The 26,718-nt window shown below is 42.0% G+C and overlaps 3 protein-coding genes across 9 annotated transcripts; 2 read left to right on the forward strand and 1 right to left on the reverse strand.

Moving 5' to 3' along the window:
- The first annotated feature begins 1,399 nt into the window (after positions 1-1,399).
- On the forward strand, positions 1,400-16,858 carry LOC118393283 (serine/arginine-rich splicing factor 9-like). 5 transcript variants are annotated; one of them, XM_035785824.2, is made up of 5 exons: positions 1,400-1,605; positions 5,502-5,678; positions 15,565-15,770; positions 15,914-16,086; positions 16,168-16,858. In XM_035785824.2, the coding sequence occupies exons 2-5, from the start codon at positions 5,521-5,523 to the stop codon at positions 16,405-16,407; spliced, it is 777 nt and encodes a 258-aa protein (XP_035641717.1). In that variant the 5' UTR covers positions 1,400-1,605; positions 5,502-5,520; the 3' UTR covers positions 16,408-16,858. The 5 variants fall into 5 exon arrangements, with proteins under 5 accessions (XP_035641717.1, XP_035641718.1, XP_035641721.1 ...); XM_035785825.2 differs by having other exon boundaries at positions 1,406-1,609; XM_035785828.2 differs by having other exon boundaries at positions 1,479-1,497.
- gatc (glutamyl-tRNA amidotransferase subunit C) lies at positions 14,231-18,719 on the reverse strand. Of its 3 annotated transcripts, none has more exons than XM_052461579.1 (6): positions 18,313-18,719; positions 18,159-18,209; positions 17,868-18,037; positions 17,508-17,611; positions 17,321-17,388; positions 14,231-14,597 (listed from the first exon to the last, which is right to left on the reverse strand). In XM_052461579.1, exons 1-5 carry the CDS (start codon positions 18,508-18,510, stop codon positions 17,327-17,329), a joined length of 585 nt encoding a protein of 194 aa, XP_052317539.1. In that variant the 5' UTR covers positions 18,511-18,719; the 3' UTR covers positions 14,231-14,597; positions 17,321-17,326. The 3 variants fall into 3 exon arrangements, with proteins under 3 accessions (XP_052317539.1, XP_035641722.1, XP_052317538.1); XM_035785829.2 differs by lacking the exon at positions 14,231-14,597 and adding an exon at positions 16,847-17,185 and having other exon boundaries at positions 18,313-18,718; XM_052461578.1 differs by lacking the exon at positions 14,231-14,597 and having other exon boundaries at positions 16,847-17,388; positions 18,313-18,718.
- Positions 18,720-18,794: 75 nt separating this feature from the next.
- LOC118394067 (probable RNA-binding protein 19) lies at positions 18,795-26,654 on the forward strand. Its single transcript, XM_035787328.2, has 7 exons — positions 18,795-18,812; positions 21,046-21,177; positions 21,390-21,587; positions 21,799-21,846; positions 21,937-22,087; positions 22,304-22,485; positions 26,171-26,654. The coding sequence occupies exons 1-6, from the start codon at positions 18,795-18,797 to the stop codon at positions 22,336-22,338; spliced, it is 582 nt and encodes a 193-aa protein (XP_035643221.2). The 3' UTR covers positions 22,339-22,485; positions 26,171-26,654.
- Positions 26,655-26,718: the final 64 nt, after the last annotated feature.

A 26,718-nucleotide genomic window follows, 5' to 3' on the forward strand; every position in this document is an offset into this window, starting at 1 on the left:
TTAGCAGCCATTATAGTCGTTACAGTAAGACGATCCAATTTAACTAAGATGTCAGATTGGGAAGGTATACCAAAGAAAATGTATTGCATACTTACACTACAACAGTGATTCTCAACTAGGGAGCCTCAGGGGGTCTCAGAGACATTTCAAGGGGCCTGGGGGAGGACAACAATTTTCAGGCGGACGCTATTTTTATTGACAGGCCTCAAGAAACAAAAACTAAAAACAAACAAACCAAAATAAATCTGCGAAATACAAGCAGAGTACTTTCTCCTTTGAGTCAAGTACAGGAGAGATAATGCCATGTTCCGCTCCTGAAAACCTAGAGCAGTCGACGAAGAGTGAACTCTCTCAAATTGAACCTAACAAAAGTGAAGAGGAAAAGCCTGCACCAACAGGTGAGGTGAAGGCTACCAAGCCTCACACCAATGATCAGAAAATTGCCTGAGATGACTCTGCCCCGTAGGAGTATGATTCATGGACAAAGTGGATCCATGCCTTTTGGCATCAAAAAAGTTTGTGGAATCAGGCTGGTTAAAGAAGGAGTTGGGTTCTGTCAATTTGGTCAAAGCATCCAGAAGTTTCCCGACTCGGAACGAAATCTGTGGCCTGCTTTTCTCTCTGGAGCGGAGCGCAGTTGAAAGGAGTGATAACAGGGGTAGTGTTGAGGTGGATTGACTGAAGTTGAGGATCCCTGGTCTGTGATGCACGCCTTTTGCTGAGACGCAGACCTGGTGGGGAGCGCCAGACTGAGGAGACCCTCTCTGTTCTTCTGAGTTTTGATGTAAAGTGTTTGCCAGATAAAGTCATGCTAGGGTATAAGTTATCCTGTGAGAGATTGTGTTTCACGAACCCACTATTGTGTTACAGGTGCCAAGTTTATGGTCATGTTGCAGCAGTATGAATGAGGGAGATTCTGAGGTGTGAATTGTGCAGGAGAGCATAGTTCAAAGGAGAGTGTGGTTTTGGTGTTCAAAGTGCAGTGTTTAAATTTTTAGGGTGACCATATTTGTTGGGGATCAGAAATGTCCTGTGCGAGTGAGACAGGTTGAAGTTTCCAGGGTGAGAGCAGTGCAGAAAGTGTCATGCTTAGGTAGTGAGGAAAGTAACGGATGGTGGGGAAAGGGTGAGGGTCCCTGAGAGGGTCCCTGTGAGTAGTAGGCCAGTACAGAGTGACCTGTACAGTTTGTGCATTGGTAAGGTTGGGTTCTTAGCGTTTATTGCTATGGTCATTTTCTTTTTTCATCCACTTCCCTTTTTTGTGAACAAATGTGCAATGCATTTTCGGAACTGTGAAAGGCACCAAAAATCAACCATGCGTATCGTCTGCCGGAAAACTACACGAAGAAGAAGACCTGCAGACAAAAAACAGTGCAATTTGTGTGCTGGGGCACCACCTGCTGGATATGGTAGGTGGTTTTTGACGGAACCGGAAGTCAGTGGATGGAACTGGCTAGCCTAACTAGCTAAAAGAAGCGCAGAGATCTTCCGACAAAGGTTTGAGGGTACCGATCTCTGGAGATAAGCGAGAAATAACATTATACGAGCTTTATAAAATAATCACAGCAACCACGGGGTTGCAGGTCTGGTCAGCAACACAGCAAGGTAGGTGAGCTATCGTGTACTCTTCTGCAAACCCAAAACATGGCACACGAGTCAGCGAGGCTAACTTGTTAGCGAGCTAGCTGCTAACTTGCAACTGAAGCTAACGTTACATTAGCTACTAGCCATTTGTTGTCGACAACTTGCTGGCTAGGTAATGAATGAATGGGCTAATCTGGGTTTTACATGTGAGTACAGATTGGGAATCCAGGCTGGTAACTACCACGAGGCGATATGAAACGTTATGTTTGAAATATTGAAACTAGCAAACTAGTAAGCTGACTACTGTATCCCGCCCCCAGCCATGTTACAATTTTTAAAATGAAACATCACATGAATAACTAGGCTAGCTTTAGCGTAGCAAGCTACCTGAGCCGAGAAGGGTGTAATTTCGTCCCGCAATTCGGGGCGTTCCTGGATATGCAGGAACCCCTCTTTATACTTCTATTGGTCCATTTTAAAAAATGGGCATCATACGAGGGCGCGCCAAAACACTAGGTGGCGGTAGCCCATTCACATACACTACCTTTAGCGCCTATATATTGGTGATCGTATCTTCTGGCTGGGGAGTTTCGTTAAAGAGCTCCCCGCTTTCTGTAAACGTTACCAAACATCTCTTATTGTACGGTTTGGAAACATAAGGAACGTATCTTTCATATTATCGAGAAATCGTAACAAATGTTTAATTACTATAGGTTTTTATATGGTTAGGGTTCCCACACACTCATATTTCCACGTTACAGCGCTTATTTATGGAAGACGTGCGTACTGGTGCTAGTTCTGTGTCTCGGAACACCGGTGTGTATAAATGGAAGAAAGACGCCACAAACGTGTTGTGACTGAAAAATACTGTCTGCTGCAACTGTGTTAAAACTGGTTAAAACAGTAAGTGTATCTTTAGCTTTTGTTACATTTTTGATGTGATATGAAAGCAGAGATTTGTTTTTAGAACCGTACTGCAATTGAAAATGTATCCACATTTGGCTGACAGGCCCATTATCCTTTAAAAACAGACCCCGTTAGGCTTCTTTAGTACATTATTGGTCGAGTAGACTGGTAGGTAGTGTCCTTCACCTCCGTCTGTTGGGCAATGCTTTCCCGCACTTCCACAGGAGGCGGGGGACCGGGGCGACAAATTGACAACCAGAATATCAAGTGAAGATTGCGTGATCGAGGGAGTGGGAAGCCTGTTGAAGCCGGAACCAATAGAGTGGGGGGCGTTCCTGCAGATGAATGAATGCCCACATACAGGAACTCCTCGAATTGCGTGCCGCAACCAGACACTATTGTCCGGCTAGGATTTCGTCTCAACGGGGCCCGGTTTTCTGATAGCGATGGAATTTAGGCGTAACGTTGCGTCATTCCGACAGCAGCCGAAAATGTAACAACCGTTTCCCAAGCACCACGCTGATTTACCTCGTTAGCGTGGTATAAAAAAAAAAGAGAGAATAGTCGCCTTGTGCGTCGTTAAGAGCATTTGTTGATACTGATAGGATCGAAAGAAGGTGAGCGCTGCTCTCAGATCAGCTTTCTCGATTCAAATAATTATTTAACATAATAGTTATTTCTCAATACTGACGACGGATCCGCTTCTAGAGACATTACTACATACGGCTGCAAATATTAAGGCGGCTTATTCTAACGCTCACATTGCATACGTTAGGCTACACATAAAGATATTGTGACAAATTAGACAACAGCCTACATGTAACAAAATAAAACTCAATTGATTTAACATGAAGTGCGTTTCAATATTATTGAGAACCTATAGCCTACTGTTTATTTTAAAGCAGTCGTGCTTCAAATGAACCGATATATTTTTATACTTCGCTTGTTTGTATCAATTGCAACGACATTTGCAACTTCGCTATTGTAGTAAACTTCTGTTCTGAAGTTATCAGCGGTCACAGAGAGACGGGTAAAACCATGTGATTTTATGTTTACGCGGAAGCACCTAACACACTTAACATGTACAGTGGGGCAAAACAAGTATTAAGTCAGCCACCAATTGTGCAAGTCCAATTGTGCCTGTAATTTATCATAGGTACACTTCAACTATGACAGACAAAAAAATCCAGAATATCACATTGCAGGATTCTTTAAATGAATTTATTTGCAAATGATGGTGGAAAATAAGTATTTGGTCAATAACAAAAGTTTCTCAATACTTTGTTATATACCCTTTGTTGGCAATGACTGGGGTCAAACGCTTTCTGTAAGTCTTCAAGGTTTTCACACACTGCTGGTATTTTGGCCCATTCCTCCATGCAGATCTCCTCTAGAGCAGTGATGTTTTGGGGCTGTTTTTGGCAACACGGACTTTCAACTCCCTCCAAAGATTTTCTATGGGGTTGAGATCTGGAGACTGGCTAGGCCACTCCAGGACCTTGAAATGCTTCTTACGAAGCCACTCCTTCGTTGCGCGGGCGGTGTGTTTTGGATCATTGTCATGCTGGAAGACCCAGCCACGTTTCATCTTCAATGCCCTTGCTGATGGAAGGTTTTCACTCAAAATCTCACGATACATGGCCCCATTCATTCTTTCCTTTACACGGATCAGTCGTCCTGGTCCCTTTGCAGAAAAACAGCCCCAAAGCATGATGTTTCCACCCCCATGCTTCACAGTGGGTATATGGTGTTCTTTGGATGCAACTCAGCATTCTTTGTCCTCCAAACACGACGAGGTGAGTTTTTACCAAAAAGTTATATTTTGGTTTCATCTGACCATATGACATTCTCCCAATATTATTCTGGATCATCCAAATGCTCTCTAGCAAACTTCAGACGGGCCTGGACATGTACTGGCTTAAGCAGGGGGACACGTCTGGCACTGCAGGATTTGAGTCCCTGGCGGCGTAGTGTGTTACTGATGGTAGGCTTTGTTACTTTGGTCCCAGCTCTCTGCAGGTCATTCACTAGGTCCTCCCGTGTGGTTCTGGGATTTTTGCTCACCGTTCTTGTGATCATTTTGACCCCACGGGGTGAGATCTTGCGTGGAGCCCCAGATCGAGGGAGATTATCAGTGGTCTTTTATGACTTCCATTTCCTAATAATTGCTCCCACAGTTGATTTATTCAAACCAAAATGCTTACCTATTGCAGATTCAGTCTTCCCAGCCTGGTGCAGGTCTACAATTTTGTTTCTGGTGTCCTTCGACAGCTCTTTGGTCTTGGCCATAGCGGAGTTTGGAGTGTGACTATTTGAGGTTGTGGACAGGTGTCTTTTATACTGATAAGTTCAAACAGGTGCCATTAATACAGGTAACGAGTGGAGGACAGAGGAGCCTCTTAAAGAAGAAGTTACAGGTCTGTGAGCCATAAATCTTTCTTGTTTGTAGGTGACCAAATACTTATTTTCCACCATAATTTGCAAATAAATGCATAAAAAATCCCACAATGTGATTTTCTGGATTGTTTTTCTAATTTTGTCTGTCATAGTTGAAGTGTACCTATGATGAAAATTAGTGGGAGAACTTGCACAATTGGTGGCTGACTAAATACTTTTTTTGCCCCACTGTAGTTAGCGTTTCTACGAGTGGTCTGAGGCAGGCGTTAGATTACGAGCGTTTAAGTGCAAAGTTAATGTCGATGGTTTTGTGGAAGCTTCGATATTTAACGATGCTCCTACGAAGGTTCTAACGATGAACTTCGTCATAAGATGCTTTTGGGAAACCGGGCCTTGGTGGTTGAACCATTGGGTGTGGGTTGGTGTTTGATTAATAGCTAGCTCTGTATTTGAGTTGTGTATATGTTGCAGTCTTGATAACATGTACTTGTAGGGGGTTGTTTGTAATGGTAATCTATTTTTTGACATTTATTAATGGCAGAAATTAGGGGTCAAAACATACATTTGAGTTCAGGGAGTGTTCAGTATTGATAAGGCTCTCTTTTTTCCATCAGGATCAGTTCTGTTAACATCATGGCAGATGGCAGGATCTACGTGGGTAACCTTCCAGCTGATGTGCAAGAGAGGGACATTGAGGATATATTCTTCAAATATGGCAAAATCAGAGACATTGAGTTGAAGAACAACAGAGGCACTATTCCCTTTGCCTTTGTGCGCTTTGAAGATCCACGGTAAGATAAACGTCCATGTCCATGAATGGCATTCTTACTCGTTGACCAATAAGACCAGATTTACATTGACATTTTAGTAATTTAGCAGATGCTCTTATCTAGAGTGACTTGAATTGGTGCATTCGCCTTAAGATAGCTAGATGAGACAACCACATATCATAGTCAAAGCAAGTACTTTCCCTGAACTCGGTAGTAATGAAAAGATGGCAGCGGGCTGGATTGCCACCGTTTTGCGAACTCCGACCCGACTTTGTTATTTTGTGATTCTTTTGGCGTTTACTTTATTTTCACAAAATATTTTAGATGTTATCATGAAATATAACATGCTGCCACTTAATGAACTGGAAGAGGCTATAAACAATCAGGAAAACTTGCATCCAGCGGCTGCCTTTCTTGTCGCTGGCAATTTTAATTCCGCTTCATTAAGACACACGATTCCCAACTTTCATCAGCACGTCTCCTTCACAACTAGGGGCAATAAAGTCCTAGACCGCGGTTACTCTACCCACAAACAAGATACAAGGCCCTCCCTCATCCGCCATTCGTTAAATCAGATCATGTCTTTACTATTTCTTTCCCCCCTAACCCTACCTAAACTAAAGGACAGCAATACTTAGGCTTCTAGTTCGAGTTTATACATACTATATACATTTTACAGACACGGTACATTTTACATTAGTTATTTTTTCCCTTTTATATCCCGCCCTTCAGCTGCCCTTAACCCCTCCCATCTATCTAAAAAAAACATCCCATCTTGACTTCTACTTGACAAATATTTTTCAACTGTGGTGGGATGATTCACAAAAGTTCTGAACCTTTCTATCATTAATTAACAAAGATATTGTTTTTTTAAAAACACACACAAAAACAATTTTTGTGTATGTATGTTCTATAAATTAGTATTTTCGAGTTTAACCAGAATATTATTTGAAATATTTTTTCTGTTTATTTGATTTTTTTTTGTGTGGGTTAAACTGAAATTGCAACCAGATTTCTATGGCTTGTTTTAGAAAGTGATAGTTTGGAGATTATTTCAGTTTCAAATGACCGAAAGTGACAGGGTGTTATCTGAATAAATAGAAACATGCAATTTTTTTAACAGCCTTTCTTACTAGTCTACTGGAGAACCAGTTTGGATTTAAGTATGTTTTTTTAAGCCTTTAGTGAGAGGTTCAATGCTTTAATATAAAATCATTTTAGTCTTCCAAATATATATTCATTTTATAAATAGGGTGGTTTAATTTTGTCTGGCTTGCCAAATAAAGTGGAATATCTTTTGCTCATATAATAAAAATAAAGTATTCCAGTGTAGGCAGGGCCATCAGTGAATGGGTATTTTTTTATTTTTTAACTAGGCAAGTCAGTCAACAACACATTCTTATTTACAATGACGGCCTACTAAAAGGCCTCATACGGGGCTGGGATTTAAAAAATGAATAACAAAATTAAACTGGGAAATGTTTAAACAATTCATCATTTTTATTTTTCTCACAAATACTGTGCATTCGGAAAGTCATTCAGACCCCTTGACTTTTTCACATTTTGTTACATTACAGCCTTATTCTAAAATTGATTAAAATGTGTTTTCCCTCAATCTACACACAATTCCCCACAATGACAAAGCAAAAATAAGTTTGTAGAATATTTTGCAAATGTGCATGTATTAATAAATAAAAATCGCATTTTCAGACCCTTTGCTATGAGACTCAATTGAGCTTGGGTGCATCCTGTAGGGCGGCGCACAACTGGCCCAGCGTCATTAGGGTTTGGCCAGGGTAGGCCATCATTGTAAATAAGAATTACTTCTTAAATGACTTGCCTAGGTAAATAAAGGTTCAATCAAAAAAGTAAATGAAATTCAAGTCAAAGGAATTGTCCTTAGAGTTCTGAGGCAGGATTGTGTCGAGGCACAGATCTGGGGAAAGGTACCAAACGATATCTGCAGCGTTGAAGGTCCCCAAGAACACAGTGGCCTCCATTATTCTTAAATGGTGTAGTGTGTAGATTTGAGGAAAAGGTGTCATTTAAACAATTTTAGAATAAGGCTGTACCGGTACAAAATGTGGGGAAAGTCTAGGGGACTGAATACTTTCTGAAAGTACTGTAGACAAGTATTTACCTTTCCATGGAAGCAAGATCGTTTATTTTAGCTAACTTTCTATGAAAATGTATAGAATTAATTTATTTCGCAATATGACAGACTATGTCCCCTTCACCGTCAGACCATTTTAATGGTAAACTACACTGTAATGTAAAAGTTGTATTTTTTAGTGATCCAATACGTAGTGTGTACACTTATTATCCATAGAGGTTAAAGACATTATCTAGGTCCTCTGGGGCTGTGGAGGGATCCATATTGTGGATTTAAAAGAAAACATGAGCCTGCGTACAATGACCCCTTTGTTTTTAAGCCCTGGATGTCTAGTCCCTTAATATTACTGTTGGATCTGATTTTTAATAACTAATGTTTCTATGGCCATAATGGACAGCTTTGTTTTACTCCTCTTGACAGTTGAATACTTTATGAGAAGCAGCCATATTTACTATTTTACACCCGGGGTTACTATACATAACTCATTGTATAGGAGATTCTCTTATACAATGCATTCTAGTCCTTTTCAAAATCTGCAATGAATACCAGGCCTGGTTTTCTATATATTTTTTAAGTGTTCGATTGTTTCCAGTACTTTATCTCCAATGTATCGCCCATGTAAAAACCTGTCTGATTAGGATACATAATATACAACAATACCTTTTTGAATTCTAAGCACAACATTTTGCTAGAATTTTGGCATCACAACACTGAAGTGTAAGGGGTCTCCAGTTTTTTAGGTAGACTGGATATTTGCCACATGGGGTCCTGTTTCAGTAATTGTGAAATCAGACTTTCACAATCATGTTAACGGACCAACCCTGATGTTTTCCCTGACTTGGAGGCTTTAATTGCATCTTGAAGTTCCTTCACGTCAGTCTTTCTATACAGCTATTCATTTTTACACTATTAATAGAAACAAATCCTTACAATTAACTTCAGTTGGTGGAGATTGAGGAACCTGAAATGAAAACATGCTTAAAGTACTTTGCCTCCTCTTTCAGAAAATCATTTGTAACAAGTTTCTGTAAATAATTTTGGTAGCATTTCTATGTTGACGATGAAAAAATTAGTTGGTGCATTTTTCCCCATATTCCATCCAGTTCACCTTGTTTGTATAATGTATTACACTTGATATTTTTGAATAAGTTCCCCCATTTCTTTTCCTCTAACTTATTCTGGCCCCTAAAGGCACATTTAAAAGTGTCCTGTACCTTAAAGGTGATCTTCTGTACCTATTAGAGGTCGACCGATTAATCGCAATGGCTGATTAAATGGGGCCGATTTCAAGTTTTTATAACAACCGAAAATCGGTATTTTTGGACACCGATTTGCCCGATTAAAAAAAATATATATATATATTTTATTTTACACCTTTTATTTAATCTGTATTTAACTAGGCAAGTCAGTTAAGAACACATTTTTATTTTCAATGACTGCCTAGGAACGGTGGGTTAACTGCCTTTTTCAGGGGCAGAACGACATGTTTTTTTTTACCGTGTCAGCTCGGGGATTCAATCTTGCAACCTTACAATTAACTAGTCCAACGCTCGAACCATCTCCATGAGGAGCCTGCCTGTTACGTGAATGCAGTAAGAAGCCAAGGTAAGTTGCTAGCTAGCATTAAACTTATCTTATAAAAACAATCAATCATAATCACTAGTTAACTACACATGGTTGATGATATTACTAGTTTATCTAGCGTGTCCTGCGTTGCATATAATCGATGCATATTCGCGAAAAAGGACTGTCGTTGCCCCAATGTGTACCTAACCATAAACATCAATGCCTTTCTTAAAATCAATACACGGAAGTATATATTTTTAAACCTGCATATTTAGCAAAAAAAAACATCTTGGTTAGCGGGCAATATTGACCAGGTGAAATTGTATCACTTCTCTTGCGTTCATTGCACACAGTCAGTATATATGTAGCAGTTTGCCAGAATTTTATGTAATTATGACATAACATTGAAGGTTGTGCAATGTAACAGGAATATTTAGACTTATGGATGCCACCCGTTAGATAAAATACGGAACGGTTCCGTATTTCACTGAAAGATTAAACGTCTTGTTGAGCTTTATAGTTTCCGAATTTGACCATATTAATGACCTAAGGCTCGTATTTCTGTGTGTTATTATGTTATAACTAAGTCTATAATTTGATAGAGCAGTCTGACTGAGCGGTGGTAGGCACCAGCAGGATCGTAAGCATTCATTCAAACGGTACTTTAGTGCGTTTTGCCAGCAGCTCTTTGCAATGCTTCAAGCATTGCTGTGTTTATAACTTCAAGCCTATCAACTCCCGAGATTAGGCTAGTGTAACCGATGTGAAATGGCTAGGTAGTTAGCGGGGTGCGCGCTAATAGCGTTTCAAACGTCACTCGCTCTGAGACTTGGTGTGGATGTTCCCCTTGCTCTGCATGGGTAACGCTGCTTCGAGGGTGGCTGTTGTCGATGTGTTCCTGGTTCGAGCCCAGGTAGGAGCGAGGAGAGGGATGGAAGCTATACTGTTACACTGGTAATACTAAAGTGTCTATAAGAACATTCAAAGGTTAATGAAATACAAATGGTATAGAGAGAGAGAGTCCCATAATTCCTATAATAACTACAACCTAAAACTTCTTACCTGGGAATATTGAAGACGCATGTTAAAAGGAACCACCAGCTTTCATATGTTCTGAGCAAGGAACTTGAACGTTAGCTTTCTTACATGGCACACATTGCACTTTTACTTTCTTCTCCAACACTTTGTTTTTGCATTATTTAAATCAAATTGAACGTGTTTATTTATTTGAGGCTAAATTGATTTTATTGATGTATTATATTAAGTTAAAATAAGTGTTCATTCAGTATTGTTGTAATTTTCATTATTACATACATGTAAAAAAAAAAATTGTCCGATTAATCTGTATATATTTTTTGTTCTCCAATAATCGGTATCGGCGTTGAAAAATCATAATCAGTCGACCTCTAGTACCTATGTTATGTAGAATAAAGTCTTATAAATTCTTGGTGAGAAAAAAGTTGTCATCCAGTAGGCTTTGATTCCATTTCCAATATCCCCACTCTCGTGGATGTTCTGTATGATTAATCTGTACACCAATTATTTGACGGTCTGACCGCATTCTTTCCCCATCAACACTTTTTAAAACTTTTGGTGCTAGAGAAAATCACAGTGAAGACAACCAACTTAATTGAGCCTCTTTCATGTATATCTCACTAGGTCAGGATATTTAAGCCTCCATATATTGACTAGTTCCAATATATCCATAATATTTGATTTCCTTAAGTGCATGGGGGTGATAATTTGTAGTGCGATTACCTTTTTATGGGCCATCGAGGTACCTAAAGCCGTATTTTAATCTCCAACCATAATAACTGAGTCGTATTGCTTGTTAACTCGATAAATTGTTATATATTTTCAAAGAAGCCTGGATCATTATTTAGAACATATAGATTAATGAGCCAAGTATGTTACTGGTCCAATAGCATATTTGGAAGGATCCACCTTCCTTGAGGATCTGTTTGAACAGTTTGCACATTCTGATCAAAATTATTCATTCATATCACCGCTTTTGAATTTATTTTCCCATGGGAGATAAATATTCCCCCTAGTCCTTTTTCCAAACAACTTCATCTAAAGGTGTCGAATGAGTTTCCTGTAAACAATATATTACATTCCTTCTTTTATCCAGATAAATACTGATTATTTTCTTATCTGCTAAGCCATTACAATTACTACTAGCTATACCTTTCACCACTTACCATAATGAGATACAGGTTTAGATTATACTTATCATAATAATGTTTGTAAACGTACCATGATAATTGAGTGTCCATATAGCTATACAATGATATTTGCACTGTTAAGCATACTGTAGCTGCAACTAAGTATGCCTCTAATTGTCTTCCTATACTCCACCCGCTACAACCTCCCCCATTCCAAGTTGGTCGTCGTCCCAGTGACTGGCTAACCACCCTTGTACACATGGATCCTAGGGCCTTTAAGAGAGAGGGGCCTATCCTTTAAACACAGAATCACAGCCAACAACATTTCTAATGCCTTTGCCTCGTACCGCATCTAGTTACTAAAAAATACACTGCTCAAAAAAATAAAGGGAACACTAAAATAACACATCCTAGATCTGAATGAATTAAGTATTCTTATTAAATATTTTTTTCTTTACATAGTTGAATGTGCTGACAACAAAATCACAGAAAAATTATCAATGGAAATCAAATTTATCAACCCATGGAGCTCTGGATTTGGAGTTACGCTCAAAATTAAAGTGGAAAACAACACTACAGGCTGATCCTACTTTGATGTAATGTCCTTAAAACAAGTCAAAAATGAGGCGCAGTAGTGTGTGTGGCCTCCACGTACCTGTATGACCTCCCTACAATGTCTGGGCAAGCTCCCGATGAGGTGGCGGATGGTCTCCCGAGGGATCTCCTCCCAGACATGGACTAAAGCATCCGCCAACTCCTGGACAGTCTGTGGTGCAACGTGCGTTGGTGGATGGAGCGAGACATGATGTCCCAGATGTGCTCAATTGGATTCAGGTCTGGGGAACGGGCGGACCAGTCCATAGCATCAATGCCTTCCTCTTGCAGGAACTGCTGACACACTCCAGCCACATGAGGTCTAGCATTGTCTTGCATTAGGAGGAACCCAGGGCCAACTGCAACAGCATATGGTCTCACAAGGGGTCTGAGGATCTCATCTCGGTACCTAATGGCAGTCAGGCTACCTCTGGCGAGCACATGGGGGGCTGTGCGGCCCCCCAAACAAATGCTACCCCACACCATGACTGACCCGCCGCCAAACCAGTCATACTGGAGGATGTTGCAGGCAGCAGAACGTTCTCCACGGCGTCTCCAGACTCTGTCACGTCTGTCACATGTGCTCAGTGTGAACCCGCTTTCATCTGTGAAGAGCACAGGGCGCCAGTGGCGAATTTGCCAATCTTGGTGTTTTCTGGCAAATGCCAAACATCCTGCACTGTGTTGGGCTATAAGCACAACCCCCACCTGTGGACGTCGGGCCCTCATACCACCCTCATGGAGTCTGTTTCTGACCGTTTGAGCAGACACATGCACATTTGTGGCCTGCTGGTGGTCATTTTGCAGGGTTCTGGTAGTGCTCCTCCTGCTCCTCCTTGCAAAACGGCGGAGGTAGCGGTCCTGCTGCTGGGTTGTTGCCCTCCTTCGGCCTCCTCCACGTCTCCTGATGTACTGTCTCCTGGTAGCGCCTCCATGCTCTGGACACTACGCTGACAGGCGCAGCAAACCTTCTTGCCACAGCTCGCATTGATGTGCCATCCTGGATGAGCTGCACTACCTGAGCCACTTGTGTGGGTTGTAGACTCTGTCTCATGCTACCACTAGAGTGAAAGCACCGCCAGCATTCAAAAGTGACCAAAACATCAGCCAGGAAGCATAGGAACTGAAAAGTGGTCTGTGGTCACCACCTGCAGAACCACTCCTTTATTGGGGGTGTCTTGCTAATTGCCTATAATTTCCACCTGTTGTCTATTCCATTTGTACAACAGCATGTGAAATGTATTGTCAATCAGTGTTGCTTCCTAAGTGGACAGTTTGATTTCACAGAAGTGTGATTGACTTGGAGTTATATTGTGTTGTTTAAGTGTTCCCTTTATTTTTTGGAGCATTGTATATATATATGGAACAAAAATATGAATGCAACAAATTCTATGATTTTTACTTTAGTTCATATAGGAAAGGGTGATATATAAGGAAATCGGTTAATTAAAATAAATGTATTCGGCCCAAATCTATGGATTTCACATGACTGGGCAGGGGGCCAGCCATGGGTGCCAGGCCCAGCCAATTAGTTTCCCCTCCCATAAACGGGCATTATTACAGAAATAAATACTCCTCCGTTTCATTAGATGTCCGGGTGGCTGGTCTCAGACTATCCTGCTGGTGAAGAAGCCGGATGTGGAGGTCCTGAGCTGGCGTGGTTGTGAGGCCGGTTGGACATACGGCCAAGTTCTCTGAAACTGTTGGAGGCAGCTTATGGCAGAGAAATTACCATTAAATTCTCTGGCAACAGCTCTGGTGGACATTCCTGCAGTCAGAATGCCAATTGCACACTCTCAAAACTTGACATATCTGTGGCATTGTTGTGACAACTGGACATTTTAGTAACCTTTTACCTTCCCCAGCACAAGGTCCACCCGTGTAATGATCATGCTGAATCAGCTTCTTGATATGCCACACCTGTCAGGTGGATAGATTATCTTGGCAAAGGAGAAATGCTCTCTAACAGGGATGTAAACAAATTTATGCACATAATTTGAGAGAAATTAGCTTTTTTGCACATATGGAACATTTCTGGGATCTTATTTCAGCTCATGACACATGGGACCAACACTTTACATGTTGCGTTTATATTTTTGATCAATGTGTATATGTACATAAAATAGCAGTAAAACTAATTCAAGGGTTCTTTATTTGTACTGTTTTCTACATTGTAGAATAGCGAAGACGTTTAAAACTATGAAATAACATGCATGTAGTAACCAAAAAAGTGTTAAATCAAAATGAGTTTCTTCAAAGTAGCCACCCTTTGCCTTGACAGTTTTGCACACTCTTGGCATTCTCTCAACCAGCTTCACCCGGAATGCTTTTTGTCTTGAAGGAGTTACCACATATGTTGAGCCCTTGGTGGCTGCTTTTCCTTCACTCTGCGGTCCAAACCATCTCAATTGGGTTGAGGTCGGGTCATCTGATGCAGCACTCATTGCTCTCCTTGGTCAAATAGCCCTTACACAGCCTGGAGATGTGTTTTGGGTCATTGTCCTGTTGGAAAAATAAATGATAGTCCCACTAAGTGCAAACCAGATGGGATTGCATATCGCTGCAGAATGCTGTGGTAGCCATGCGGTTTAAGTGTGCATTGAATTCAAAATAAATCACTGACAGTGTCACCAGCACAGCACCGCCACACCACCACCTCCATGCTTCACGGTGTGAACCACACATGCAGAGATTCTCCTTTTGCCTACTCTGCATCTCAAAGACAGTGGTTGGAGCCAAAAATCTCAAATTTGGACTTATCCAACCAAATGACACATTTCCAACGGTCTGTCCATTGCTTGTGTTTCTTGGCCCAAGCAAGTCTCTTCTTATTGGTGTTCTTTTAGTAGTGGTTTCTTTGCAGCAATTCGACCATGAAGGCATGATTCATCAAGGCAAAGGGTGGCTACTTTGAAGAAACTCATTTTGATTTAACACTTTTTTGGTTACTACATGATTTCATGTGTTATTTCATAGTTTTGATGTCTTCACTATTATTCTACAATGTAGAAAATAGTAAAAATAAAGGAAAACCCTGGAATGAGTGGGTGTCTGTATATCTTAATTAATTCCCACAGTTGATGAATTGTGCGTAATAATAAGCTAAATCTGCGTTTTGTTTGTCAGTCAAGATGCATATTCGCCCCATCCCTCTCTCCCCTTCCACTCATAGATGGACCTATTGTTTCCACTTCACAATAACAGCACTTACAGTTGACCGGGGCTGCTCTAGCAGGGACTTCGCTGCCCTGTTCAACTGTAAGTGCTGTTATTGTGAAGTGGAAAAGTCTATCTAGTTTATGTAAGATACTTTTGGAAGAGGTAGGGTTTCAGACATTTTTGGAAGATGAGCAGGGACTCTGATGTCTTGACGTTAGGGGAAGCTCGTTCCACCAGTGGGAAGCTAAGATAAATAGACTGACTCACATATGCAATGTGTTAATCAAATTGACATGTCCTTATGTATCAGGGATGCCGAGGATGCAGTCTATGGGAGGAATGGTTATGGATTTGGAGACTGCAAGCTTCGTGTTGAGCACCCTCGCTCTGCCTCCTCTAAATTCAACGGTTCTATGGGCGGTAGTGGTCGAGGGAGTGGGGACGGAGGTCCTGGTGGTCCTAAAGGGAGGTTTGGGCCTCCTACTCGGAGATCAGAGTTCAGAGTTATTGTGACTGGTAAGTGGATAAAGTCTGTGCTTTTGTTTTTTTATTCAAAGCTCCTCTTCCTTCCATTTACAGCAGGTTGGATGTACACTGGTATTGTTGACCGTTGCCTAGAAAGGCCAAAGTTCTCAATGTTTTGGTCTCTGTTCCCACAGGCCTGCCTCCGACTGGGAGCTGGCAAGACTTGAAAGATCACATGAGGGAGGCTGGAGATGTTTGTTTCACAGATGTTCAGCGGGATGGTGAAGGGGTGGTGGAGTTCCTGCGCAGAGAGGACATGGAGTATGCCATGCGGCGCCTGGACAGGACAGAGTTCAGATCACACCAGGTAACTAAACACTCAGATCCTCAGCTATACAGTGTTTAAGAATGCGTTTTCAGGACATTCTCTGACATGGACATCTTTCAGGGGGAGACTTCATCTATCCGAGTCCATGGAGAGATGGGGGGCAGCAGAGGACGCTCGCGGTCCCGTTCCAGATCCAGGGGACGGTACTCACCCGCTTATCAAGGTCGCGGCTCTCCACCCCCTCGTTATCAGTCGCCCCCTGCTCGTAGATTGTCTCGCCATAGCCCCCCTCCACGTCGCCCCTCTGCAGCACACCGTAGCCCATCAAGCCGCAGCCCACCCCCTCGTCACTACCGATAGTCTACCTACAGGAGGGCGCCAAGACTGGCGATTACTTTATTTTGTGTTGCTTTTTAAGTATGTCATGTGCATTCCACTATGAGGACTGTCTCCAGAGGACTTTTTAAATGGTGTAGACAGAGCGGATGGGTAGATCTGCATTTGCCTCACATTCTCATTGATTCATTCTCAGACCTAGGATATGGCTGGTTAGGGATATTTGTGAAGGAGACTGCATACTAGAGGAATACAACATAATACAGCTCTTTAATGTAGTTTATTTTTTATTTTTATCATGTTTCTGTAAGAGCCTGTCTAGCCTGCCCTGCCTTGTAGATGGTTGCCTCGCAAGTGTTCTCAGTTTTGTTCCTCTTATTTTACGTGAGAATGAAATTATTTCTTTCTCCTGCCCCGTTCTCAAAATAATCTTTGTAAAAAGTGTTATTTTTTTCAAATAAAGTGAGGACTCTTAGTATGTTTATTTGTTTTAGTTCCTGAATGCATGAATTGTACATTCATTGGTTGCCTCTTTAGTCCTTGATAATCATTTGCAGAGCAACCACAAAGTATGTACCATTGGGAGTTATGGTTCTGCTTTTTCAACATAATGACACTACATATTGTTCAGAGAATACAGTGCATACATGGAGTACACACACAGATCAACAACACTGGATCATCTTTCTTTGATTGAGCTTCAGTTTGTCTGGTTTGAAGGTGCCTTAATACATGCCAAGCCCTGACCCTCTTGATGGTTGGTGAATCTTTATCATTTAGCCATGCATTTCTTTGCAGAGGTCTGTCAAATGAAATAAAGTATCCAGTCATTAATTTAGCAAATGCTCTTATCCAGAGCTCCTTAGTGCATTCATCTTAAGATACATGGGTGGGAAAACCAGTCAAATGTAGCTGTCAGCAAAGTCGGAGCACATACTTTGAATCAGAACTCGGAGTGCTTAAACATGGCAGCTCTCTCCTCTCTCTTCGGGAGTGGAATGTTACCTGCAGAGAAAAGAGCCATTTAAGTTTCATGATATACAAAATGGGGCACTGCCACCTTCAGAATGAACAATGATAGTAACTAATTCATGGGCTGATAAAACAGTAGCCAAGATGCTCACCTGGCGGTGCCACAAAGTACTCCTCCACTGTGTTTTTGGAGAGCTGGAGCAGTTCCTCTGCACAGTCCCCCTCTGCCACGGCATCCTCCCTCAGATACAGTGCCCTACAGAACGGAGGGTTTTCAATCTGAGAGACTAAACAAGTCACCTTAAGGTTAGGTAGGTAACTATTGGTTCCCTCTCCAAAAATTACCCAGTCTTTGTAGATCTGAAGCAATTGGATAGGGCAGTAAGCAAAATGTGATTGCTCCACCAAACCTTCCATTAAACACTTTCAATGGCTTACCACTACCCAATTCCTTCAGATCAAACACTGAAGTGCTAGGGGCTGCTTCAGGATCTGCCTGGCCTGAGTCTAACCTTTCCTCCAGAACTGAATCCATCGGGTCAACCCCATCTGTGTCAACAACATGGAGCTGATCTGCAAATCGGATGGCTTTCTCCAGACAGGCCAGCCCCTCCTGGTTGCGGAAATCCACCAGGGCTAGTCGCTCCAATTTGTCAACAAGGTCTACAGGAACTTGGCAAGGCTGTAAGAAAATGCTTATTAGATGTTAGAACTTATCAATGTCACTAACAGTTAGCCATTTGATCTGGCTTAATTTACAAGCTAATAAAAATGACTTCATTAACAAAGTACAGTATACTAACTGGGGGTAGCTGGTTCTCCAATACAGGCTCCCATGTTGCTACCCTGGGCACCTAGGATTTAAAAATTAACATGGGCAATACAACAAGGAACTGCAACCACAGTCCACATGTGTACGATATGCTGTACTGTACATTAGCTAGCTAGTTAGCCTACCTTAGAGTTGCTAATTCGGGTACTATATTGATGTACTAAAGTTATCAGATGAGTCCAACGAAAGCAGCTAAAGTTTTGCTTGGATTTTCGGTCCTGTGACGTTATGGAAACTCTTGTGACGCCTTGGTGGTAGCACGAAGGCACGAGATTAAATGCTAGGGTCTGTAACCTTCGTGCATAATTCACTACGACATACATGTTATTCTGGCTAATGTAGCTAGCTTGCAAATGCCTATGCAATTCCTATCACAATGAAATTGTGCGTCGCTAGCTAGTCAATTTAGTAAACTAAGCAATGGTTAGCTAGATTTTATGAGCGTCTCCGTTGATTCCCGGAACTCAAAAATAATATCAGTCAACAGCTAACTGGCTAACTAGCAGAGTCTAGTAGGGGAGAATATCAATTACATTACTACTGGCTTTTTCTCAAAACCCATTGGAGGAGAAAGTCAGAGGGACGGGACCTCTGGCTTTCTCGTACAATGGGTTTTGAGAAGGAGGTGACGCGAGGAGTATTCAATTGAGATTCTCCCTAGAATTTTCTTTGTCAAGGATCTTCTCTGTTGACTGTAAAATTACTTTCATGGTTGACCTCAATCAAACAGAAAAGATGCTTTCTACACGGACAAAATCAACACGACTATTTATGCAAATCAAACATTATGAAATAAGGCCACATGTTTTTAAAATCACTTCCATTTTGTTTGATGCTTCTATTACATTTCGAATAAAATATTTTATAAGACATTGAAATGTATTCTTTATATTTTAAAATATTTATTTCAAAACAACACTTTTTTATGCAAATAAAAGGTTGTGAAAGTAAGCCAGACCTTTTTAGAATAATTTGCATTTTGTTTAATGTTCTATGACAATCTGTGAAAAAGTTTTTGAAACAAGATATTTAAAATGATTTTTTTATGATTAGATGCATTTCTATCAAATCAACACTTTACTTTTCATGCAAATCAAAGGTTGTGAAAGCGGGCCTTTTAGAACAATTAGCATTTTGTTTAATGTCTCTAAAACAATCTATGAAAAGGTTATTGCAGAAAATAAAATTATATGCATTTTAAATCATTTTGCGAATGTCTGTTGAATGTTGAATATAAAACTAATTTTACACCGGTGAAGAACTGTGGAAGAGCATCAGCTTTTTAATCTGAGGTTCCAGGGTTCAAGTCCCTGTTCGGGCTGGACTTTTCCCAATTTAACAATAGATTATAGATTTTGTTATGGTATGTTTCATGAAATATACGTAATTTAGCCTACAGTTTCCCACGGACAGCCAATGATGTGAATTCAACCTATGAATGAGAATGCACAGCACAACATACATCTTTCGGACTTTTTGAAGGCTGAAGCACAGAGTTTCTAAATAGAAAGAGGTGCAACATCACAAGACCTCCAGAAACGCTTGCGAAGCAGACCAAGACTGTGTTTGGGGTTAGACAAGTCAATGGGAGAATTTATATATTCTTCCTTAGTTGTTAATTTTCTCTAAATCTAAAGGCAAAAACCACTTAGTCGTAGGCCTATGTTGTTTGTTCCTGAACTGGCCTAATGGCAGAGCTATCCTTCAGCACCACAAGTTGGTTGAACTTTAATATCATTGCACGATTCTGGCGCTGTCCTTTCAGCAACACGAAGGGCACTCCAATTGCTTAACTTAACACAACCAAGATCTGTTGCCTATGCCTTATAGTCCTACTCATCACTTACAATTATTATTACAAATCTTTAACCCTCATCGAATATTCAAAAAAGGATTACAATAATGAGATGTATCCACCAATACAAAGAAAGGATTGGCGGGAGCTAGACAGCCCGCTGTGCCTCTTTGTGGACAATGACTCCCATTATTAGGGTTCGAATCCAGGCTGCTTCACATCCGGACGTGATTGGGAGTCACATAGGGCGGCACACAATTTGACCAGCATTGTCCAGGTTTGGCCGGAGAAGGCCGTCATTGTAAATAAGAAGTTGTTCTTAAAACTGACTTGCCTGGTTTTAAAAGAACACAAACAAACTATATTGTCAGTACAGTATATCCATAATCTTTGCCAATACAATACATCAGTAATCCAGGGTTTATACACCTCATTGGTCAGTACAAACTTTGAGGAAATGATGACATCATTGAATCATTATTTTGTGCTACAATAGATTCACTCCAATCTATCCATTCCTATGATGGACTGCTCCTTCTAGGGAGTGCTAGCCTCTCAATGGCCAATACATAGCATCAGCAATACAGGGTTTTTATAATGTACGTCATTGGTGTGCACTGCGGAGGCCCGTCAGAGGCTTGATCACTTTGGCCAATCAGAACGTTGAAACACTGCAGCATGAAGTTTACTAAGGATGGCAAGTTCACAAATTCTGATTTGTGTGCTTCAAAACTGAAGAAGATGCGGACAAGTCACTGAAGCATTTCAATAAAAGATTTGTGGACACGGCCAGAGTAACGTTGAGACAGTTAGCCATCCAGACTTCTTTGTACAAGTTAGATGGATAGATAGCCAACCACAGATTCTATACCAACATTTAATTAATTGTGATTCACTTGCCTGACAGATCACGCCATGGTCCTCTCCATATCTGCCTGGCAGATACATATGGATGGAATGTAAGATGGCTCAAATGCACAGTGTTGAATTATTTCTTGTCTTCCTTGACATTGATGTTCTGTTTAATCTTGTTTCTGTTTTATCTTGTGTGTGTATGTGTTAGCTGGAGGGTGACGAGGCTTTCCAGGAGTTTGTGTTGGTGCATCATAACCGCAGCCAGTTGCCTACCTGGGCCAATGACTCTCTGCTCCAATCAGCAGCCCCCGAGACTGGCCAGTCAGGAGAAGAAGAAGAAGCCTGATTACCTCAACTTTGAGTCAGACGAGAAGAAGAAGGATGAGGAGTAAGATGAGGAAGAAGACCAGGTTAGGTACACATGCCTACATAGACCCTTTGTTTGACAGATGCTGGTAAATGTGTGTGTGTAAACAGTGTGTTTTCATTGTCAGGTGCTAATAAAGAGGCTCTGAAGTCTGGCCTGTCTGATATGGAGTACCTGTGGCACAGAGACGGGGTACTGCGGAGGATGAAGATGATGATGAGGAAGATGAGCCTGCCCCTATGCAGCAGACAGACAGTGCCTATGAGAGTGGGGATAGAGATGGTATCCAGAGGGCCAAAGCACCAGTCCCTTCACTGGATAAAAGCCAGGGCAAACTTAGCAAGCCTGTCAAACAGCAGGAGGTTGGGCAAATGCCTAACCTTTAACACCTAGCATTTGACCTGCACCCTTGATCCACAAACCTTGGGACTGTAGATTTAAACTGAAATCCTACCTTCATTGAACTGATGGAGGATAGCACTTAAAACGGCATATTGTGTATCATTCTGACAGTGAAATTAGGGTTGAGAGCTTTCATTGCCATATCCCCTTTGGTAATGTGTGTGTGTGTCCCTATCTCTCTGTGCACCATAGACTGAATTCACAGTGAAACTGCGAGAATGTCCCTTCAACGTCAAAGAGGTGAGTGTGTGTTGCTTGATGTGGAGTTCAGAGGTGGGGAAAGGGTATATTTATGTGTGACATCTTTGGTTGTTTATGTGATATAAACAGCAACAAGTGCGAGAGTTCATGACTACTCTGAAGCCTGCAGCCATTCGAATCATCAAGAATGCCACCGGCAACAAAACTGAGTATATGTATGTGGATCTGCGCTCAGAAGAGGAGGTGAAAAAGTCTCTGAAGAAGAACAAAGATTACATGGGTGAGAATCAGACTGTGTGTGTGTGTGTGTGTGTGTGTGTGTGTGTGTGTGTGTGTGTGTGTGTGTGTGTGTGTGTGTGTGTGTGTGTGTGTGTGTGTGTGTGTGTGTGTGTGTGTGTGTGTGTGTGTGTGTGTGTGTGTGTGTGTGTGTGTGTGTGTGTGTTCGTAATCCTCACTGAGAATAAAAAGTTATGTACTGTTTGTGTTTGTCCGAAAGGTTGCTCTATATTGAGGTGTTTCGGACAAGTGTGATGGGCAGGTGGAGAGGTGGGAGAAAGGGAGATTCACCAGGGAGCTGAAAGAAGATGAAGAGGAGGAAGAATACAGGAAGACTCTTCACAAGGAACCTGCCCTAAACCTGCACAGAAGAGGAGCTCCAAGACTTCTTCACAAAGCATGGTATGTACAAACACGCACATATTGTAACGATTGTCGCCTGTAGAAGAGGACCAAAGTGCAGCGTGGTACGTATTCATAATAATTTTAATTAAGATGAATACTCGAACAAACCGACAAACAAGCACTTCTGCAAGGTGCAACAAAAACACTAAACAGAAAATAACTACCCACACCCATAGTGGGAAAACAGGCTGCTTAAGTATGGTTCTCAATCAGAGACAACGATTGCCAGCTGCCTCTGATTGGGAACCATACCAGGCCAAACACATAGAAATAGAAAACATAGAACAAAAACATAGAATGCCCACCCCAACTCACGCCCTGACCAAACTAAAACAGAGACATAAAAAAGGAACTAAGGTCAGGATGTGACACATATACTGTATCAAATCAAATCACATGAGCCGAATACAGGTGTAGGTAGACCTTACAGTGAAATGCTTACTTACAAGCCCTTAACTAACAATGCAGTTTTAAGAAAAATATCTAAAGAAAAATAAGAAATAAAAGTAACAAAAATGTAAAGACCAGTAGTAAAATAACAATAGCGAGGCTATATACAGGGGGTACCGGTACAGAGTCAATGTGCGGGGGCACCGGTTAGTCGAGGTAATTGAGGTAATTTGTACATGTAGGTTATTAAAGTGACTTATGCATTGATAATAACAGAGAGTAGAAGCAATGTAAAATAGTGTGGGGGGGGGGGTGCAATGCAAATAGTCTGGGGAACCATTTGATTAGATGTTCAGTAGTCTTATGGCTTGGGGGTAGAAGCTGTTTAGAAGCCTCTTGGACCTAGACTTGGCATTCTGGTATGACTTGGCGTTCCGGTAGCAGAGGGAACAGTCTATGACTAGTGTGGCTGGTGTCTTTGACCATTTTTAAGGCCTTCCTCTGACACCGTCTGGTATAGAGGTCCTGGATGGCAGGAAACTTGGCCCCAGTGATGTACTGGGCCGTATGCACTACCCTTTGTAGTGCCTTGAGGTCGAAGGCCGAGCAGTTGCCATATAAGGCAGTGATGCAACCAGTCAGGATGCTCTCGATGGTGCAGCTGTAGAACCTTTTGAGGATCTGAGGACCCATGCCAAATCTTTTCAGTCTCCTGAGGGGAATAGGTTTTGTCGTGCCCTCTTCACGACTGTCTTGGTGTGCTTGGACCATAGTTAGTTTGTTGGTGATGTGGACACCAAGGAACTTGAAGCTATCAACCTGCTTCACTACAGCCCCGTCGATGAGAATGGGTGTGTGTTCGGTCCTCCTTTTCCTGTAGTCCACAATCATCTCCTTAGTCTTGTACAGGTTGAGGGAGAGGTTGTTGTCATGGCACCACACGGCCAGGTCTCTGACCTCCTCCCTATATGCTGTCTCGTCATTGTTAGTGATCAGTTCTACCACTATTGTGCCATCGGCAAAATTAATGATGGTATTGGAATCGTGCCTGGCCGTGCAGTCATGAGTGAACAGGGAGTACAGGAGGGGACTGAGCACGCACCCCTGAGGGGCCCCCGTGTTGAGGATCAGCGTGGCGGATGTGTTGTTACCTACCCTTACCACCTGGGGGCGGCCCGTCAGGAAGTCCAGGATCCAGTTGCAGAGGGAGGTGTTTAGTCCCAGGGTCCTTAGCTTATTGATGATCTGTGAGGGCACTATGGTGTTGAACACTGAGCTGTAGTCAATGAATAGCATTCTCACATAGGTGTTCCTTTTGTCCAGGTGTGAAAGGGCAGTGTGGAGTGCAATAGAGATTGCATCATCTGTGGATCTGTTGGGGCGGTATGCAAATTGCAATGAGTCTATGGTTCATGGGATAATGGTGTTGATGTGAGCCATGATCAGCCTTTCAAAGCATTTCATGGCTACAGATGTGAGTAGTCCTTTAGGCAGGTTACCTTAGTGTTCTTGGGCACAGGGACTATGGTGGTCTGCTTGAAACATGTTGGTATTACAGACTCAGACATGGAGAGGTTGAAAATGTTAGTGAAGACACCTGTCAGTTGGTCAGCGCGTGCTCGGTGTACATGTCCTGGTAATCAGTCTGGCCCTGCGGACTTGTGAATGTTGCCCTGTTTAAAGGTCTTACTCACATCGGCGGCGGAGATCGTGTTCACACAGTCGTCCGGAACAGCTGATGCTCTCATGCATGTTTCAGTGTTACTTGCCTCGAAGCGAGCATATAAGTCATTTAGCTCGTCTGGTAGGCTCGTGTCACTGGGCAGTTCTCGGCTGTGCTTCCCTTTGTAGTCCGTAATAGTTTGCAAGCCCTGCCACATCCGACTAGCGTCGGAGCCGGTGTAGTACAATTCGATCTTAGTCCTGTATTGACGCTTTGCCTGTTTGATAGTTCGTCAGAGGGCAAGGCGGGATTTTTTCATAAACTTAAGAGTCCCACTCCTTGAAAGCAGCAGCTCTACCGTTTAGCTCAGCTCAGATGTTGCCTGTAATTCATGGTTTCTGTTTGGGGTATGTACGTACAGTCACTGTGGGGACAACGTCATCGATGCACTTATTGATGAAGCCAGTGACTGATGTGGTGTACTCCTCAATGCCATCGGAAGAATCCCGCAACATATTCCAGTTTGTGCTAGCAAAACATTCCTGTAGCTTAGCATCTGCTTCATCTGATCACTTTTTTAACCATGTGAAAAAAAAGTATGTAATTAACAGCCAATGTTTACTTTTTTATTTGGGGCTAAAGCAGTCAATTGAAAAACATTCTAACAGTATTTCGGATTGTCTTCTAAACTCAAGATCACATACTTTTAATGTGGGGCTATGACAGTCAAATGCAAATTAGTCTGACATGTCTAATGCCGCGTTCAGAACAATTGGGAACTCGGAAATCTCAGACTTCACTGCGTTCAAGACAACTGGGAACTCGGAACAAAAATTGGTCAGACTGAAATCATTGTTAGGTCATCCAACTCGGAATTCTAAGTCGGAACTCTGCCTCTTTCTAAAGCTCCGACCTGAAGATCACTGACGTCATGATTTGACCTAATTTTGAAAGCACCATTATCTCACCACCACTAATGAGATGGATATGCATGAAGCATGTCACTTCGGAGCTTCTCAAAGGCAGGTGGAGTAGTAAACAGTGCACACTTCATCTTTGCTGTCACATCCAACCTGGATTGATATTTGGTTTAAATGCAGACGAGAGCACTGTTGACTGCAGCTTCACACAGATATGAGCTGGCAAAGGTTACCTTGTGTTTTAATGCTCTGAGGGAGATGGCAGGGTATTCCCTTTGAGTCGACCGAAACTCCTCCCTAGTAACCCGTGATTGCGTTCTCTGCAGATTGCGTTCTCTGCAGCATTCGGTCACATGACAGATCAAAAGGCTGCAGTTGACTGTTGCACTTGTATCGTTCCAATTCAAGTGCAACGTTTAAGTGCGACCTTTTCCTACGATCTAAGGGCATTCTCTAGTTGAATTTCATCTTTTAGATTTCAAAAATGTTCTTTTACATTTTGAAAGGTTAACCACATTACAATGATTTTGAGATACATAACATTTTTGGGGGGTGGAAATTTGTCTGCGACCCCGTTTTCATACCCTTAGTTTGGGAACCGCTGGAGTAGACACCCAAAGACTTTCCTAGCAAGTCAGGTTGTGATCAGGGTAGAACTCCTTACCCAAATACATGTGTATGTATATTCACTAAGTGTTCTCTCCCTCAGCTGGTCATATCTGGAAGTGACCACTAGCGGGCACTATAATGATAGCATCCAAGTGTACGCTGCCGGGGCTGTTGAAGCTGCAGTCAGCTCTGAGGTAAGGTAGAGAGACAGTCAACCTAACCCTGCTGGGGTAGTGGGGTCTAAGGTCATGTTCCCTTGCTCAGACATTGTTGACATTGCTGACAAATGACAGATCTTACAAACATTAGAGCAGTCTGCTGCCCAACAGCACAATCGATGACACAGCAACCATTGGTTGATCCATGCAACATCTGAACAGGGGAACACGACCCAAATCTATAGTTCATCTATTTGTGTGTTTGTGTCATAGCTGATCTATAAGCACTGGATGAACACACTTATGGGGTACTGCAGTCCATTTACATTTGAGTCAGGATTATGTCACAGACTGAAGGATTACATCACCACCAACCTGCAGTGGGTCAGACAGCAGATAGAGGAGCATCCACACTGTCCCTACTGGCACCAGGTATTTGCTGAGTCTGTGTCAGCCAATGTGCTAAATCACCAAGTATCTACTCCTTTTT

The sequence above is a fragment of the Oncorhynchus keta genome, chromosome 14 (assembly GCF_023373465.1).
Source record: "Oncorhynchus keta strain PuntledgeMale-10-30-2019 chromosome 14, Oket_V2, whole genome shotgun sequence".
NCBI classification, from domain to species: domain Eukaryota; kingdom Metazoa; phylum Chordata; class Actinopteri; order Salmoniformes; family Salmonidae; genus Oncorhynchus; species Oncorhynchus keta.

Excerpts from the sequence above, each read along its gene's own strand:
- LOC118393283 (XM_035785824.2), top strand. The coding sequence starts at position 5,521 with ATGGCAGATGGCAGGATCTACGTGGGTAACCTTCCAGCTGATGTGCAA. Across the intron at positions 5,679-15,564 it reads GTGCGCTTTGAAGATCCACG|GGATGCCGAGGATGCAGTCT; the intron begins GTAAGATAAACG and ends CTTATGTATCAG. Across the intron at positions 16,087-16,167 it reads CAGAGTTCAGATCACACCAG|GGGGAGACTTCATCTATCCG; the intron begins GTAACTAAACAC and ends GACATCTTTCAG.
- gatc (XM_052461579.1), bottom strand. The coding sequence starts at position 18,510 with ATGTATGTCGTAGTGAATTATGCACGAAGGTTACAGACCCTAGCATTT. Across the intron at positions 18,210-18,312 it reads CCCGAATTAGCAACTCTAAG|GTGCCCAGGGTAGCAACATG; the intron begins GTAGGCTAACTA and ends TTTAAATCCTAG. Across the intron at positions 17,389-17,507 it reads GTACTTTGTGGCACCGCCAG|GTAACATTCCACTCCCGAAG; the intron begins GTGAGCATCTTG and ends TTTTCTCTGCAG.
- LOC118394067 (XM_035787328.2), top strand. Across the intron at positions 21,178-21,389 it reads AGTCAGGAGAAGAAGAAGAA|AGACGGGGTACTGCGGAGGA; the intron begins GCCTGATTACCT and ends CCTGTGGCACAG. Across the intron at positions 21,847-21,936 it reads GTCCCTTCAACGTCAAAGAG|CAACAAGTGCGAGAGTTCAT; the intron begins GTGAGTGTGTGT and ends TGATATAAACAG.